Genomic DNA, 18,144 nt, shown 5'->3' with positions numbered 1-18,144 from the left:
TGGAGTGCATTTTGCCAATTCTCTACTATGGTTTTGCTATTCAGTCATTTCCCCTGTGGATCTTGATTTACCTAACTTTGTTTTCTCTAATTGGGTTTTATGCACTCTTGTAAGTATCCTAAAATCTTTCCTTTGTGAAGATGATAAAGAAGGAAGGGTGAAAATCAAATGTTTACAATGGGCTCTGGATGCAAGCCATTCTTAACACTGATGAAGGCAGACCGTGCACAACAGCTTTGCGATTAGAAATCAGTGCTGTTGATTTTAATTTACTCTTCTAGGTTTCATGACTATTAATTTTCCCTTTGATTTATAACAGGGTAGCTCAAAGAATAAGTTAATGATGATAATTACTGGTGCGGGATGCATAGTAAGATAGTTCGTGGCAATGGTTGTGACTTGCAGTTAGATGAAAACAACTGTGCTCACAGGTTCAGGGTCCCCAGATGATGTTCAGTCACTGGCATTTCGTCTTTCTGAAGGTTCATACACCACTTTGATTCACACATTTTTTTTTTTTTTTTTTGGCCATACCGTGCAGTCTGTGGGCTCTTAGCTCCCCAATCAGGGATTAAACTCATGCGCCCACACCCCCTGCATTGGGAGCTTGGAGTCTATCACTGGACTGCCAGGGAAGTCCCGGATTCCCATTTTTGACAGAAAACATTCCCTTCATAAAATTCCCCCAGTTGGTTATAAATACCTGATGCAGAAATGTTAACATTGAAAAACCCCAGCTCATACCTCACCTTAAAGTCACCTTTGCTTTTCACAATGGTTTAGATTCAATGGTTTGAAACAGCTTTCAGGCACATGTATTGAAAAGGCAACGCTATATAATTTCTACATTTCATATGTGTAGTCATATCTGTAAATGATTTACAACAGATGCACATAGACACATGTGAAAAAAATTCTTTATTAATTTCTCACATTTCATTACAAAATGTATGTTGCAAACAACTTGAATAACCTACTTGTGTGTTTTCTGTTGTTTTTTTTAAACCCTTGGCTTCAAGAACTCAGGATCTCCCTATCTTTTATCAAGTTTTGGGAAACACTGATTATTGGAGTCAACAGGTTATCATTTTCCTATTTATTTTCTTCTCTCAAGCTCTGAAAAAAAAATGTCCTCTGTATAAATTAAACAAAAAAAAGTTGTAAATTCTATGTCATTACAGTCAACAGAATTATAATAATGCATCCAAAATGTGCGGCCACAAAATATCAGGTATATGTTTGAAAAAAGAAAAAAAAATGACATTCTAGCCTTGTTAAAAGGATAATGGTCCCATATTTTTATTAACAGGTTAGCAAAACAAAATCCAATGGATTACAATATTTACATGTTATTTGAAAAATAAAGTAGTGATAAAAGCATGTCACAATTATTTTCTTTTTTTCCTTTTTTCTTTCCTTTTTTCTTCTTTTTTTTTTTCTTTTCTTTTTTGGTAATCATTACAAACACCCAATCCAGGTATGGAACTGTTTAGCACATTTGAAATGAGGCCAATTAAAAACAAATATGGACACAAAATGAATCTTTGTCTAGATAGTTCACACTTTCCCCATATTCTAGTTTCCACATGATGGCCCCCATCCCTAAAAAAAAAAAAACTTAAAACAAACACCCACAAATAAAAATTCTTAACAGCAAGAAAATAAAAGAACAACATGCTTTTCAAGTAAGCACTTATTCCACAAATGCAATATCTTTCCATGGATTTTATTTGAAGCTGTGTGGGACACTGTCATCTCAGCAATTCCCTTCCCTTTCTCCCCCCTCCCCCAACCCTTCCAAGTTAAAAAAAAAAACAAAAACAAAAAAAAACAAAACATGAAAACCAAAGGACTCGCGCGCGCGCACACACACACACATCCACACACACATCCAAGCTCTCTCACACACAGGCTTCTAAAACCTAGGATTCAAGGAAAGTTCTACTTTTTTGGAACGAAACCCTTTGTTCACAATCAGAACGTATTATAAATGTAGACTTAGATTTCGTCTAAGCTGCTCCCTCCTGAAAAAGCTAATATGGGGAAACAGAGCAGCTGGCAGCTAGATTAAAAAAAAAAAAAAAGTAGTTCTCCAGGCTCCTTGTAGGATATAAGTATTTCTTGAACACTCTCACCAAAGGGATGGGATTTGAGCACATCCCCTTGTCCCGAAAAATAAATGAGAATCCTCCCCCCTCCCTCAAAAAAAAAACCCCACAATGCAAACAAAATCAGAACACAGATTTAGAAATCACACACAAAAGCCAGCCCATCCTAACAGAGATTATTTGTGTGAGACGGATAATGTGTAAATTTGACAGCAACAAAAGGGTGAAGAGGACTTCCTCGTCTGGCCCACAAGCTGCATAGAGGTGCCGAAAAGTTTGGTTCTTTAGTTAAATTAAAAAAAAAAAGTTAACTTCTTTGTTATTTCCATGTTTAAAATAAAAACATTCCTATTCACAAAAAACTAAATCTCCCTTGCCCCCAAATCAAAACAACAATAACAACACACACACAAAAAACAATTTATATGAAAAACTGAATTGTGCTGTGTTTGTAACACTCAAACTGATAGAAAATAAACATGTGGCAAACAAAACTCCAAAGTCACCTTAAAATTAGCTCACATGAAATCTACCAAATTCTAAATTATAGTTGAACACTAATAAACAGCTTACCTGGAATAAAGGATGACAATTCACAAACATTTATCTAATAATTAAAGTCTGTTTCTTTTTTTTTGTCTTGTTTTTTACTAAAATAATTAAAAAAATCACAGTATTTTAAGAAATAAAACCCACGTGGGGATTTTAAGCACAATTTGTGTTCCTTTCTTTAAAACTCTTTTTTTTTTTTCTCCATTCACCATCTTGCCCAGCAGTTCTCTCTACATTTAACCACAATGACGACAGGTAGTACTGACAAATGCAGAGAATTCCCTTGGTTAAGTTTGAGGTACTAGGAAACAGGTGACTGTTTTATGCAAAGCAGTTTTTTTTTTGTTTTCTGGGTTTTTTTGTTTGTTTTTTTGTTTTTTTTTTTTTCTGTTTGTTTTTTCCCAAAGCGGCTGCAGTTAGGTCTTGAAAAAGCTTAAGGTATTAAAACTAGAAAAACGCACCAAAAGTTGTGCGTCAAAAAGTTGTTCCCCTAAGAGAAGTCTTCTACTGTCACGGAGCTTCTCTTTCCACATACGGTCCAAGACCACCATAGTGCACAGGTGTGCAAGGGAGGTGCTTCCGTTGCTTCCGCAACAAACGAAACTTCCACGATGAAGATCCGGAAGGAAAGACGTAGTGATGGAAAAGGAGCCACATAATCCAACCATTTAAATAACTTTAATTTACATACTCACTCACACAGGTACCAGTGCTTTGAAAATAGATTGTTCAGTCCTAAAAAGCAGCTTTGTTCTGTCTTCTTTTTTCTGTCCCCCCCTTCTCAGCCCAAGCTGGCCCTCCCACTTTTCTTTTTTATCACGGTTCAAGTAAGGGGTGATTAAGAATTTCACCAAACGCTTATTCTTTTTTGGCCTCCGCATTCTCCAGGAGAGATTTGTCAGCAGCTACGACACAGATGGCTACTGGTTCGTTCTTTAGGGAAAAGTCTATCCCGATTGCTTCATCATCTTCCTTTTCCTCTATAGAGGGCATCTTAATACTGTCCTCCATGTTACCCTTCAGGTGGATTTCTTCTCGGCTCACCTGCTTGGTGTCATTCAATGCCCTGGGAACACATTCATGGGAGTGACAGGTGAGTATATGTATTTTTCTCTAGTTAAAAAAAAATTCACCTCCTTATGTCTCTGATCCTAAAAAGGTCTTGGGGGTCTTATAAGTGCCACAGACAAATTACTGACTGGACTGTGAGTGATTTATCCTTGCTACCTGTTATACTTAGCTCATATATTTCTGATATCTTATTAAAAATCTGAACCTATAAAAATGAAAAGAAAGTGAAAACGTTGGTCGCTTAGTCGTGTCTGACTCTCTGTGACCTCGTGGACTGTAGCTTGCCAGGCTCCTCTGTCCATGGCATTCTCCAGGCAAGAATATTGGACTGGGGAGCCATTTCTTTCTCCAGGGGATGTTCTCAACCCAGGGATCAAACCTGGGTCTCCTGCATTGCAGACGGAGGATTCTTTCACATCTGAGCCAGCAGGGAAGCCCTATCCATTATTATACTATGTTTTGAATACATCATTCTTTGTTTCTAGAGCAACATAATGATCTTACATTCCCTCTTCTACTGGGAACAATACAGTCATAAGTGGTTATAGTAAGAAATGTCTTATCCTCAGATCCATCAGAGGAACCTAGAAAATACAGATTTGCTATACCTATCAGGACTAAAAGTGCAACTTGGGTATTAAAGAGTTAACAGAGAAACCCACAGACAAATCATAGAAACGAACAAAAAGCAAGAACCTGAAGATGAGACCCATGTCTCATCCTAGTTATATTCTGGGAAGCTGAGTTACATTACAAAAAGCAAGAACCTGAAGATGAGACCCATGTCTCATCCTAGTTATATTCTGGGAAGCTGAGTTACATTCTCTGAGGTTTAGATACTACCTATTTTCTGGGCATTTTCTGCTTAAGGGACCAGCTCCTAGGCTATCCCAGCGTCTGCCGGGCTGTAAGTTCCTTGTCTAGGGGACACTTGTGTTCAAGGGTCGTAGGAGTGTTCTGCAGGCGTGCTCCTACCTACCTGGGAGGCAGGCAGAAGCGGGCTCTGTCCCCGAGGCAGAGCATTGAAGGCACCAAGAGGTGCGTGGGAAGGTTCAAGGCCACTCGGGGAGTGAGTCATCACAGAGGCAGGAACAGAAGCCAGATCTCTGGACCCCGGTCCACGCTCTACAGAGAACGTCATGCTAACGAAAGCTGAAGGGACACGGGCTGGAGAGAGTGCTCTACTTCTACACGAGGGCTTGAGCGGGATCTGTCATTCGTAAAGACGATCTCTCCTCCTGTGACTCGTGTCTGGGTGACCATTTTAAAAACCAGCGGAAAGGGAGAAACCCAGTTCGTGACAAACTGCCTCTCCTCCCGGGCCCGGGAGTGTGACACAGAGGGGTCTACGTATTGTCAGGAGCCACCGCCACCTCGCACGATGAGCGAAGGCCTTCACGGGACTTACATGCCGTGTCTCAGCACGTGCCTTTCCCACTCAGAGCCCTGGGAAAACGCCCGTCCGCAAAATTCACACGGAAAACGCTTCTCAGTGTTGATAGCAGCCCCACGGTCAGAAAATCGCAAGAGATCTGTGAGGAGAAAGCAGGCGTGTTACCTGTGAGCTGGAGGGGCAGAAGAGAAGTCAATATTCATTAGGAGCCTCCTCCCATTTCCAGATTCCTTACTCTTTCTCCCGCTGGCCTTCACCAAAGGATTGTTTCTTGAAACTCTGGAGAACTGTTCCCAGGCCCTAGGCATCCCCACTTCTCTTCACCTCCCAACTGTTTCTGTCACAAATAACCCGAGTTTGTCTTAAGAACCCTTTCTGTTCATTACAAAGGCGTCTGAGCATTTTTTTCTATCAAATCTCTCCCTCCTGTGGTGTTCCTCTCTATCGGTGCCTCATAGTTTAGCACCTCTTCATTTCCTATTTAACAGTTTTTCTCCACTCACTAACAAGAACACAGGCTTCTGAAAGCACCAAGGCCAGGTTATGTTATAGGAAGACCTCAAGGTTTCCACATGTTCCAGGGAAAGCTGAGGGCTAAAACCTGTGGTCCTCTGCCATGGATATCTTAATTGACACCTCCCAGGGTGGCTGCGAGCACGGAATGAGACCCAAAAAGCAGAGAACCGAGCAGGAACGCGAATCCCGGACGACGGGGAGACGGGAACGTGAAAGCATGTCCTCGGCTAGTCTGGGGTTCTGGCTGGCTGCCCTCCATCGGTGTATTCTTGAACGTGGGGATGTGCAGACGCCTTTCTGGACAGGTCTGTTGTAATCAAGTGCTGACTATCGCTTTACTTCCTCCATGGCCCTGGGAGCATGTGAAGGGCCTGCTAAATGGGGACTGACTGGCTAATTGTTCGGAGGCCACGCCTCCTGGCAAACTCAAAGACGAGAGCTTATATGGCCTTTGTGTCATCCTGGGTCCCAAGCCCATATGTCTTTCATTATAGCACAGAGGGCCAGATCTTCACGTGGGTAATAAACAGCAGGACCTAGACGGCTCTGCAGCCACGCTGGAGAGTGAGGACAGCCCACAGACAAACGCTGATCATCTCTGCCCCTCTGATCACCGTGTGCCTGGACTCACGAGATGTTACAGGAAGATGTCTCCTGGTTGAAATACTACATCTGATTTAAAAAAAAAAATGCTCAGGATGATGTTAACAGGCTAGGTGTCTCTGAGCTGCCTTCATCCGTAGCACAAAAAGCACTGTGAACGGGGCCAGTTCTAACAAAAGATGAAACATTTTCTCACAAATTAAGAAGATCACCACACAAGCCATTAAAAATAATTGCACAGACTATCTTCCTTGATTCTTTTCATTGGAAATGAGACAGCACCATCTGCTCTGCGCATTAATTCCTTAGCAGGGATTATCTTGGGCAAGAAATCAACAGAATGCCTTCCTGACTCCTCCCAACTGCATAATGAGAGGGGGTGGGGAGGACACTGCTTGGGCGCATTTTGATTTCTTCATGCCTGGATTCCTCCCTTTCAAAGTCCCTCCGGGCTGCCTTCTGAGGCGGGACCTGCCGGGTGCCCATGGTCAGGCGTCTCCCAGCTTCTCACGTTGGGAAGGCACGTTGGGACCGGGATAGCTCCAAGGATGTGAGCCCCCTGAACGGAGCGCCTGACGAGGGTCTCTGCTGCCAACAAGGGGGCCTGCTCCTGGCACACTCACTCGCTTACCCTGAGGAAACATGAAACCAACCATCTATTCTTTCCAACGGCTCATGCTGTTTCATCCTCAAAGGAGGAGGCCAATCATTACCTGTCACACATCAAATGGCTTCCATTAGCCCCAGAGCTGTGCTAACGCCACCTCCCGCTCTCTCTACTCCTGGAAGACAGAACGTCTGGCAAAAACACCCCAAGGCTACTGTGTGCCGTTTCTTCTTGTTGGCAAGAATACACCTAGATGGTGGAAAATTGATTCCAAGGCGATGAGACAAAGGAGGCTGTTCTTTCAAGAATCGACGAGGGGGACGGGAAGGTTTTCCCCATTAACATGACTGGAAGTTACTCAAGTAAATCCCCCGCCCTCTGAGAGAGGAACACAGGCTTCTCCACCCCCAAGTCTTTTCTCTCCATGCGGTTAAGGCTCATGAATGTGGAGGCTGCGCTTTCTAGGGAGAAGCGATCAGACACCGTGAAGTTCTTCTCAGGCAAAGTGAGCTGGCCTGATGCCACAGTGCCCATTCGAGGGGGTGGCTGGGCTGGGCAGTCAAGGAAACGTGGCTGGCGCCTTGCACATCTATCTGCCCTCCCTTCCTTCTCATCGTCTATGCTATTATTGTGGAGGTAGCACAGGGGAGGGGAGGACTAACAGGGTTTCCTGCCTCTGCAATGCTTATAACCTGTAAAAGCAAGTATGCTTGGTTCTAGAGATTAAAAAGTCATGGTCTCCAATGAGGAATAATTCATTTCCTGGGGGAGGAATGGTAGGGCACAGAGCACCGTGAAGACAGGAGACTGTGAGCCCACATGCATCCTCTCTGAGAGAACTCTGGTAACAGTGCACAGACGACGTTAAAGAATTCATCGCTAAGGACACAGTTGTGAAATGCTTTTTAAGAAAGAAGGAAGAGAAAATTTAAAACCCATGCTTCTTGAATCACAGCCATTGTAAGAAATAGATCACTATGCCCCCTACTAATAAAAGTCGTAACTTTACAAGGGTGATCAGTCTACATGGTGCGGATGCTCTATTTATCCACTGACCACAGGCACGGGGGTTCAGAAGCCATACTGGATCATCACTTAGCTGTGGTCTCCTGCTATAGTAGAGATAAAAAACAGAAGGATGGGGTGGAAGTCAGGAAAAATCAAGAAAAAGAGGGAGAATCTTGAAAGAAAATGACCACCAAGTTGGCTTTCTGGGCTGGCAGACTGATTAAGCAAGAAAAACCAAGAAATTCCACAAAAGGATGCCTTACAATGAGGCCCCAAAGACTACTGAATTGACAGAATTCAGGGCCAGGTTCCCATCAACGAAGAACATCCACAAAGGGTAGGGGAAGTGGTACAGTATGTAAAGATGTTTTGCCTTTGGAGCCAGAAGACTTAAACCCAACCTCCAGTGTTTTCGTTTTAACTTTGAACATGCTCTTAAATATTCTGGGCTTTTATTTCCCTACTTGTAAAATGCCAATAATGACATCTACACTGCAGGTTTTATCATTATTATTAAGTGGTTACTGTGTTCCAGGAACTGGACTAATAATGTTTGTGTGCTATCTCATTTAAGATTTACGCGACCCTAAGGAAGTGACCCTAGGAAGTTGTTATTATTAGAATGATGAATGCGCAGGAGATAAAATAATTTACCCAAAGCCATATAACTAAAAAGCAGCAGAACTGGGAGCCAAATCCATAGAGACCAACTGCAAAGCCCTCTAACAGTATATAAGATTAAATAGAAACCAGTTGACACTGGGCTTGGCCCATAATGATGTTCCCCAGTGGCAACTAACACCATTCTCCTCACCAATGGGATGGCATCATACTTATTTCTCAGGTTTAGGTTATCCATGTGCTTTTGATAAGTCTGCCAATAACTACAGTAAGATATCCCAACCTATATTCTTTACATAGAATGTTGGGTTTTCCACAATATTCTATGTCGAACAATACAGAATACCAGCTCTGGATCATGTAAATGTAGGTCTACAACTAAATATACTTCAAAAAACTTCATTTTGAAAATAATTTTGGAATCACAGAAAGTTGAAAAATAGTACAAATGTCCCTCAAAACTTTGCCTACTATCCCCTGTAAAGAGAGTCAAATGCCACTGGTCTCCCCTCTCTCTTTACAAAGCAAAAGCAGTAAGCCAGGGGTTTAAGAGGAGGGTCATGCAGAAGGACACATGAAGGGGTTTGGACCTCAGGCTTAAGCCCTCTGCGGTTCCCTCCCCCCATCCCCAGCAAAATACACCCCAGCAGCAGCAATTTTAAATAAGCATTCAACTGGAAATTCATTTACATTCCTCGATAGCTTTTACAGGGCCATCCATCTTGCTGTCTGTCCTTACTCTGCAGATTCCCCAGATAACAGTTTTCCTGAATAAAAACAAATCATCGCCATGTATTTTTTAACAAATGTATATCTACAGTTAAAGAGAAAACGTCTGTTTTCCTTGGAGTTTCTCTAGCTGGTAATAGTTTACAAAGACATGGCCCCTGACGTGTTGCAGCCAGTCTGTTCTGCTACTTAACGAAGAAGGATCATTCCTTCTGTTCCTCCTCCAACAACCTTCTGCCTCCCTTCTGTCTCCCTACGGCCAGGCTGGATGCCATCTGGGGCTCAGGGGGCAGGGACGGGACCAACCTCTGTCATCAGCCTTGCTGTTCATTTCTTCTTCCTTGTCTTCATCATCACTGCTGGAACTCTCCATCTTCTCCTTCATCTGTTCCAGCTGATCCAAGTTAACCCGTCCAACCAGCTCAAAATTTCGGCTTACCTGAAAAAGACCCAAACAAACACTGGAATCACAAACCACAACTGAACGCCATTCTCCCTGGATGACAGAGCCGTCCAATGTCATTTTCCTATGGGTGTGTTTTTAGAACCAGGACCAAATTACACCAGTGCCTAAGTGGTCCTTTTCTTCATTTTGACCCTCTTATAGGCGCATCTGTCTTCTGCTCCCACATTCATTTTCACTGGAACTCTCAATATTGGACCTTCCTTACCAAATTTAGTTAGAAATGTGAGCTGTAGTTAGCAGAAAATCAAGTCTCATGAGGCCAGGGGTGTAGAGTAGATGTCCAATAAACATTTTTCGAGTTAAATTCAAAGGTATACCTTTCATATGTGTGTGTGTGTGTGTGTGTTAGTCACTCAGTCGTGTCCGACTCTTTGTGACCCCATGAACTGTAGCCTGCCAGGCTCCTCTGTCCATGGAATTCTCCAGGTCAAAATACTGGAGTGGGTTGCCATCTTCTCCCCCAGGAGATCTTCCTGACCCAGGAATTGAACCTGTGTCTCCTGCACTGGCAGGCAGATTCTTTACCATCTGAGCCACTAGGGAAGTCCACATTTCAAATATATCTGGAGGGAAAGTGGCTCTAAAAATCTTGAAAACTAGAAGAGTCACATTTCCACCACAGCCTATATACCCTGGAGGGCGGTGGGGCTGTCCCAGCTTTGACCAATGACAGTTGCTCAATTCCTAACTCCAGTTTAGGTGTCAGACAGTTGTGTTACTGTTTAGTGTTACTACTGTTTCTGAAGCTGACCACAGCCTGTTCATCACAGCTGGGATCATCTGAGAAAAATCTAGATGACAAATCCCTAAACACCCTTTGAAAGTGTTAACTGCGGCTGATTTGTGTTTATATAAAACGTGGTTAGAATAATGTGGGACTCTAAACTGGCTTCAAAAATATCATCCAAGAGAAAAACTCCGTGAGGATATTCTATTTGGGGTTCTCATAACAATGGGAGCACACAATGCCCCCTCTTCAATTAATCTGTTTTCCGAACTTCTTCAGTTGCATGCACAGAATGATCAAGAATGACAGCACAGGAGCCAAGCCAACAAAATGACTCAAACCAGCACGGTGACGGGTTCCATGCTTTCCCTGGTGGGGGCCAAGGGAGGGGACCATGAAGATAAACGAGACCCAGTTCTGGCCTCCAGAGGTACAGAGTTTTGAGTTGAAGAGGGAAGACAGACTTCATTAATTAGACTCCAAGGCAGATTTCCATAGCTGCTACAGTAGAGATAGCGCATAATGAGGGTGCAGGAAATGATAAGGAGAATTTACAAGACGACTCCAAAATATTCCCTGGGACCAGCCTGGAACAAAGATGTGCTGAGCACCACCAATTCCATATGCCTGGCAGATGGAAACATCATCATCAACTGTGACAAATGCGCGACAGAGAGCCTCAGAGTATCAGGGCCAGCAGACTGTCCTGTGAGAAAGTGTAATACTTGTCCCCACAGCACCATGTGTGTGCGCGTGGGGTGGGGGGTGGGGGTCGGCAGCATTGAAAACAAGGAAGAAAACTCAAGATAAAAGCTCTCTTAGAAAAAGCGAAACAATCCATTGATACAACTGTTAAGAATGAAATCAGTTGACTTGGAAAACAGCTCAGCATGAAGGTGGAAAAGAGGTCTTCAATGATCACAGCACAAAACCCCGAGCGAAGGCAAATTCCTGTCTGCTCATGAAAAAAAGTTTAAAAAATGATTAGATTAGGATTGGACGGCATCACTGACTCAACGGACATGAGTTTGAGCAGACTCCAGGAGATGGTAAAGGGCAGGGAAACCTGGCATGCTGCAGTTCATGGGGTCGCAAAGAGTCGGACACGACTGAGCGCATGAACAAGAGACTAAGGTGAAGAGGAGGAAGCCCAGTTAGAATCTTTCTTTCTCTTCCTTCCCTCTAAGAGTTCACGGTACCAGTCAAGCAAAGGATTTTTGCTTAAACCTACCTTCCTAATTAGGGTTTTATCTACTGTCCTCATGCCTACAGATTTACATAGATTTTTAAAATACTTATTTTTATAACAAAGAAGCAAAAAGGGAGGGCACAAGGAGCAGGAGCTTTGAAGTCAGACAGATCCGAGTTCAAGTTTAGGGTTTGCCATGAACCAAAGGACTCTGAACACACACGGCCTCAGTGTCCTTGTCTGATCGATAAAGGGGGTCAGCACAGTACCCAGAACACAACAGCCCACCAAATTGTGGTTTCCCTTTCCCTTTCTGGGAATGTGGCCTTTTCCAATTTTGGCTTTTGGAAGTGTGTATAAGAAGCATCATAAATGCATATTTATGAAGTTATGTTTCACCACAACGTCTACATTTTAATCAAATAGCATTTATGACAAATATCTGAATAAAAGTTTTCTGGGTTGCCAGGTTTTCTTTTTTCTTTTTTTTCAGGAAAAGGAGGCAAGATTCCAACTGGCCTAATTTTGAATTATGCAAAGAAAAAATATTTTGAAATGATCGGTACTTAAAGGGGCAGCCTTTCCCTATCACTTTATCCCCACCTTCAGCCAGGTCAGCTACAGGCATGTGGAATGGGCAGGAGAGGTGGGCATTGCCAGGAAACAAAAATAATGAGACTGAGAAAGGTCAAAAAACAATCCTCAAATGCCTTCTTTAATCCAGCAGTTTGCGCTCATTCATTCACTGATTCATTCATTCAGGACTCCCAGCAGCCCTGCCGTGTGCCAGGCCCTGTGCTGATCAAGGAACTCGGAGTGACAGAAGGAGATCTGTCACCAAACCAAATGTTATTTTTTCTTTTCCGCCTTCCTCTTTCTTCTCCTCTTACAGGAAAACTGTTAGCATTTTGGATTCTGCACAATTTTAGGAGTGCATGACATTTTCATGGTTTAACATTCACCCAAGGGGCTCACCCAGGACGTATTTGTCCTGAAGATTTCTAAAATCTTTGTTTAAAAATAAAAATGAATTTTTTTTGCTATGTAATTAGAAGATTTTAAATTAAAACATCTTTACATGGTTGAGTTCTTACTATACCTTTAATCTCCAAACTAGCAATCCAGGATTCATCTTCATACAAAAGGAAGCCTTCCGGCTGCATTTCTGAGCCTCTGTCCCTTCCCTCCCTCCTGCCAGATTCCCTGTGTGTGTTCTCACCACCTCTTATATCTATCTGTCCAGTGTGGCTGAATGGAGGGTTTTTTTTTTTTAAATTAAATCTGCTCCTGTCAGTCTCTGCTTGCCCTGAGGATAAAACCCCAATTTCTTCCCGTGGTTTACGTGTCTGATTATCTTCTTACATTCTGGCCCACCCCCTCCCTTAAGCTGACTCCCCTTTGCTCCCACAATCCTGAACTTATTGAGGTTCCTGGAACAGGCCAATCTCTTGACTTCGGGCCTCTTTCTGCACAGGCCGTGACCTCCGTGTGAAACTCTGTCCAGCCTGCCTCCCTCAGGTGGCTGCTCCTCAGCCTACCATACCAGTCTCGCTCCAGTGTCACCGCATCTGGGGTTCTTTCCCTCAATTTCTCCTTGGTTAAATATCCTTGCTTGAGGCTTCCACAGCAGCCTCCCCTGCCCTCCCCTTTTACACAGCCCAGGGAACTGCAGTCAGTATCCTGTAATAACCTATGATAGAAAAGAATATATATATGTGCAACTGAATCACGCTGCTGTACATCTGAAACTAACACAGTGTTGTAAATTAACCATATTTCAATTAAAACTAAACTCAGTAATTAACATCTTCTGGGCCGCCTCCCCAACAGAACAAACTCCATGAAGACAGACACCCTGCAGCCAGATCTGCACTGGCCAGAGCAGCGTCCAGATTGAAGTGGGGACGGTTCTCACCTCCTAATTACCAGGTGTCTGCGTTTTCATTTAATACATTTTTCTTTCCCATAAAAATATACAATGAAAAATTATCCAACAGAAAAAAAACTCATTTAAAATCCAACAACCTATACATAGTACCTGTGAAGCAGTTGTTATATTTCTGTATCTCTGTTCTCTATTCACAGATGATGTACAGTACTGCTTTTTTTATGCCTGGTATGACATAAATATCAATCTCTGTATATATCTATTTAATATATGTATACATTTAATATATGTATACATCCAATCACCATATAATACTTTGTCAAGTGAATATATTATAGTTTACTTGACTCTTCCCATGTGAGTTTATCTTTGGTTATTTCTGGCTTTTCACTATTAAAAGTGCAGTAATAAGCCTTCCTAAAATGCTTTCATGTTTAGTTTTAGCCATGGCAATCAGAAAAGAAAAGGAAAAGGAATCAAAATTAGAAAAGAAGTAAAACTGTCACTGTTTGTAGCTGACATGATAACAATACATGGAATATCTTAAAGATGCCACCAGAGAACTACTAGAGTTCATCAATGACTTCAGTAAGATTGCAGAATACAAAATTAATACACAGAAATCTGTTTTATACTAACAGTTGAAGATCAGGAGGAGAAATGAAGGAAACAGTTCCATTTATTATCAAATCAGAAAGAATAAGATACCTAGGAATAAACCTACCTAAGGAGACAACAGACCTGTACTCTGAAAATTATAAGATGCTAATGAAAGAAACTGAAGATGAGACAAACAGATGGAAAGATATACCATGTTCTTGAATAGGAAGAATCAATATTGTCAAAACGACTATACCACCCAAAGCATTCTACACATTAAGTGCAATCCCTAGCAAATCACCAATGGCATTTTTTTTCACAGAACTGTAATAAAGAATGTTAAAACTTGTATGGAAACACAAAAGACCCTGAATAGCTTAAGCAATGCTGAGAAAGAAAAATGGAGCTGAAGGAGTCAGGCTCCCTAACTTCAAATTATACTACAAAGTTAGACGTCAAAGCAGTATGGCAGTGGCACAAAAATAGAAATACAGATCAAGGGAACAGGATAGAAAGCTCAGAAATAATTCTTGTACCTACAGCCAATTAATCTATGATAAATGAGGCAAGAACATACAACGGAGAAAAGACAGTTTCTTTGGACAAACCACGGTGGAGAGTTCTGACAAAATGTGGTCCACTGGTAGAGGTCAATGGCAAACCAATTCACTACTCTTGCCTTGAGAAAAGTATGAAAAGGCAAAAAGATATGACGCTGAAAGATGAACTCCCCAGGTTGGTAGGTGCCCAATGTGTTACCGGAAAAGAGTGGAGAAATAACACCAGAAAGAATGAAGCGACAGAGCCAAGTGAAAACAGTGCCCAGTTGTGGATGCGGCTGGTGATGGAAGTAAAGTCTGATGCGGTAAAGAACAGTATTGTACAGGAACCTGGAATGTTAGGTCCATGAATCGAGGAAAACTGGAAGTGGTCAAACCGGAGATGGCAAGAGTGGACATTGGCATTTTAGGAACCAGTGAACCAAAATGGACTGGAATGGGCAGATTTAACTCAGATGACCATTATATCTACTACTGTGGGCAGGAATCCCTTAGAAGAAATGGAGTAGCCATCATAGTCAACAAAAGAGTCTGAAATGCAGTACATGTATGCAGTCTCAAAAACAACAGAATGGTCTCTGTTTGTTTCCAAGGAAAACCATTCAATATCACGGCAATCCAGGCCTATGTCCCGACCAGTAATGCTGAAGAAGCTGAAGTTGAATGGTTCTATGAAGACCTATAAGACCTTCAAGAACTAACACCCCCCAAAAGATGTCCTTTTCTTTATAGGGGACTGGAATGCAAAAGTAGCAAGTCAAGAGATACTTGAATTAATAGGGAAATTTGGCCTTGGAATACAAATGAAGCAGGGCAAAGGCTAACAGAGTTTTGCCAAGAGAATGCACTGGTCACAGCAAACACCCTCTTCCAACAACACAAGAGAAGACTCTACACATGGACATCACCAGATGGTCAATACTGAAATCAGACTGATTATATTCTTTGCAGCCAAAGATGGAGAAGCTCTAGACAGTCAGCAAAAACAAGACTGGAGCTTACTGTGGCTCAGATCATGAACTCCTTATTGCCAAATTCAGACTTAAATTGAAGAAAGTAGGGAAACCATTAGCGCATTCAGGTATGACCTAAATCAAATCCCTTACAATTATACAATGGAAGTGAAAAATAGATTCAAAGGATTAGATCTGATAGAGTGCCTGAAGAACTATGGACAGAGGTTTGCAACACTGTACAGGGGACAGTGATCAAGACCATTCCCAAGAAAAAGAAATGCAAAAAGGCACAATGGCTGTCTGAGGAGGCCTTACAAATGGCTGAGAAGAGAAGTGAAAGGCAAAGGAGGAAAGGAAAGATATACCCATCTGAATGCAGAGTTCCAAAGAATAGCAAGGAGAAATAAGAAAGCCTTCCTTGGGATCAATGCAAAGAAATAGAGGAGAACAATAGAATGGGAAAGACTAGAAATCTCTTTAAGAAAATCAGTGATACCAAGAGAACTTTTCACGCGAAGATGGGCACAATAAAGGACAGAAATGGTAAGAACCTAACAGAAGCAAACAACATTAAGAAGAGGTGTCAAGAATACACAGAAGAACTATACAAAAATCTTCATGACCCGGATAACCACGATGGTTTGATCACTTCCCTAGAAATGGACATCCTGGAATCTGAAGTCAGGTGGGCCTTAGGAAGCATCATTACGAACAAAGCTTGTGGAGGTGATGGAATTCCAGTTGAGCTATTTCAAATCCTAAAAGATGATGCTGTGAAAGTGTTGCACTCAATATGCCAGCAAATTTGGAAAACTCAGCAGTGGTCACAGGACTGGAAAAGGTCAGTTTTTATTCCAATCCCAAAGAAAGGCAATGATGTTCAAACTATCACACAGCAACTGCACTCATCTCACATGCTAGCAAAGTAACGCTCAAAATTCTCCAGGCTTCAACAGTACATGAACTGTGAACTTCCACATAATCAAGCTGGATTTAGAAAAGGCAGAGGAACCAGAGATCAAATTGCCCACATCCGGTGGATGATCGAAAAAGGAAGAGAGTTCCACAAGAAAAAGCAAGAACTTCTGCTTTATTCACTACACTAAAGCCTTTGACTGTGTAGATCACAACAAACTGGAAAATTTACCTGCCTCCTGAGAAATCTGTATGAAGGTCAAGAAGCAACAGTAAGAACAGTACATGGAACAACAGACTGGTTCCAAATAGGGAAAGGAGTACGTCAAGGTTATGTATTATCACCCTGATTATTTAACTTATATGCAGAGTATATCATGAGAAATGCTGGGCTGGATGAAGCAGAAGCTGGAATCAAGACTGCCAGGAGAAATATCAATAACCTCAGATACGCAGACAATACCACCCTTGGGACAGAAAGTGAAGAGGAAATGAAGAGCCTCTTGATGAAAGTGAAAGAAGAGAGTGAAAAAGTTGACTTAAAGCTCAACATTCAGAAAACTAAGTTCATGGCATCTGGTACCATCACTTCATGGCAAATAGATGGGGAAATAACGGAAACAGTAAGAGACTTTATTTGGGGTGGGAGCTCCAAAATCACTGCCGATGGTGAGTGCAACCATAAAATTAAAAGATGCTAGCTCTTTGGAAGTAAAGCTATGACCAACCAAGACACTGTATTAAAAATAAGAGACATTACTTTGTTGACAAACGTCCATTTAGTCAAAGCTATGGTTTTTCCAATAGTCATGTATGGATGTGAGAGCTGGACTATAAAGAAAGCTGAACGGTGAAGAATTGATGCTTTTGAACTGTGGTGTTGGAGAAGACTCTTGAAGAGTCCCTTGGACTGCAAGGAGATCAAACCAGTCAATGCAATAAATAGAAAATCAGTCCAGAATACTCATTGCAAGGACTGATGCTGAAGCTGAAACTCCAATACTTTGGCCACCTGATGTGAAAAACTGACTCACTAGGAAAGACCCTGCTGCTGGGAAAGATAGAAGCCAGGAGCAGAACGGGATGACAGAGGATGAGATGGTTGGATGGCGTCACCGACTCAGTGGACTCGAGTTTGAGCAAGCTCTGGCAGCTGGTGATGGACAAGGAAGCCTGGTATGCTTGCAGTCAATGGGATAGTAAAGAGTTGGACACGACTGAGAGACTGAACTGAACTGACTCAATAAGTAGTATTGGGAAAACGACAGCTACAGGGAAAAGAATGAAATTAGAACATTCCCTAACATGATACACAAAAATAAACTCAAAATGGATTAAAAACCTAAATATAAGACTGGATACTATAAAACTCTAAGAGGAAAGAATAGGCAAAATACTCTTTGACATAAATCACAGCAGTATCTTTATATCCATTTCCTAGAGTAAGGGAAATTAAAAAAAAAAAATAAAGAAATGGGACCTAATGAAACTCAAAATGTTTTGTACAGCAAAGGAAACATCAGTGAAATAAAAAGACAACCCACAGAATGGGAGAAAATATTTGAAAATGTTGTGACCAAGGAGGGATTAATGCCTAAAATAGATAAATAAACAGCTCATACAGCTCAATATCAA

At 42.0% G+C, this 18,144-nt stretch overlaps 1 protein-coding gene across 7 annotated transcripts in view; it reads right to left on the bottom strand.

The window, feature by feature from the left end:
• Positions 1 to 900: 900 nt before the first annotated feature.
• ZNF462 (zinc finger protein 462) overlaps positions 901 to 18,144 on the bottom strand; it is a 151,058-nt gene continuing 133,814 nt past the window's right edge. For all 7 annotated transcript variants that reach the window (XM_065946671.1, XM_065946677.1, XM_065946678.1 and 4 more), the window contains exons 11-13: positions 9,515 to 9,647; positions 5,140 to 5,263; positions 901 to 3,726 (exon numbers count right to left, since the gene is read on the bottom strand). In XM_065946671.1, the coding sequence (XP_065802743.1) occupies positions 3,519 to 3,726; positions 5,140 to 5,263; positions 9,515 to 9,647 (465 nt within the window). In that variant the 3' untranslated portion in view covers positions 901 to 3,518. The remainder of the gene's footprint in view (positions 3,727 to 5,139; positions 5,264 to 9,514; positions 9,648 to 18,144) is intronic.

This window comes from Muntiacus reevesi, chromosome 10 (genome assembly GCF_963930625.1).
Source record: "Muntiacus reevesi chromosome 10, mMunRee1.1, whole genome shotgun sequence".
NCBI lineage: Eukaryota > Metazoa > Chordata > Mammalia > Artiodactyla > Cervidae > Muntiacus > Muntiacus reevesi.
The sequence above is the reverse complement of the archived record's forward strand: the minus strand, read 5'-3'. Positions and strand labels throughout refer to the sequence as shown.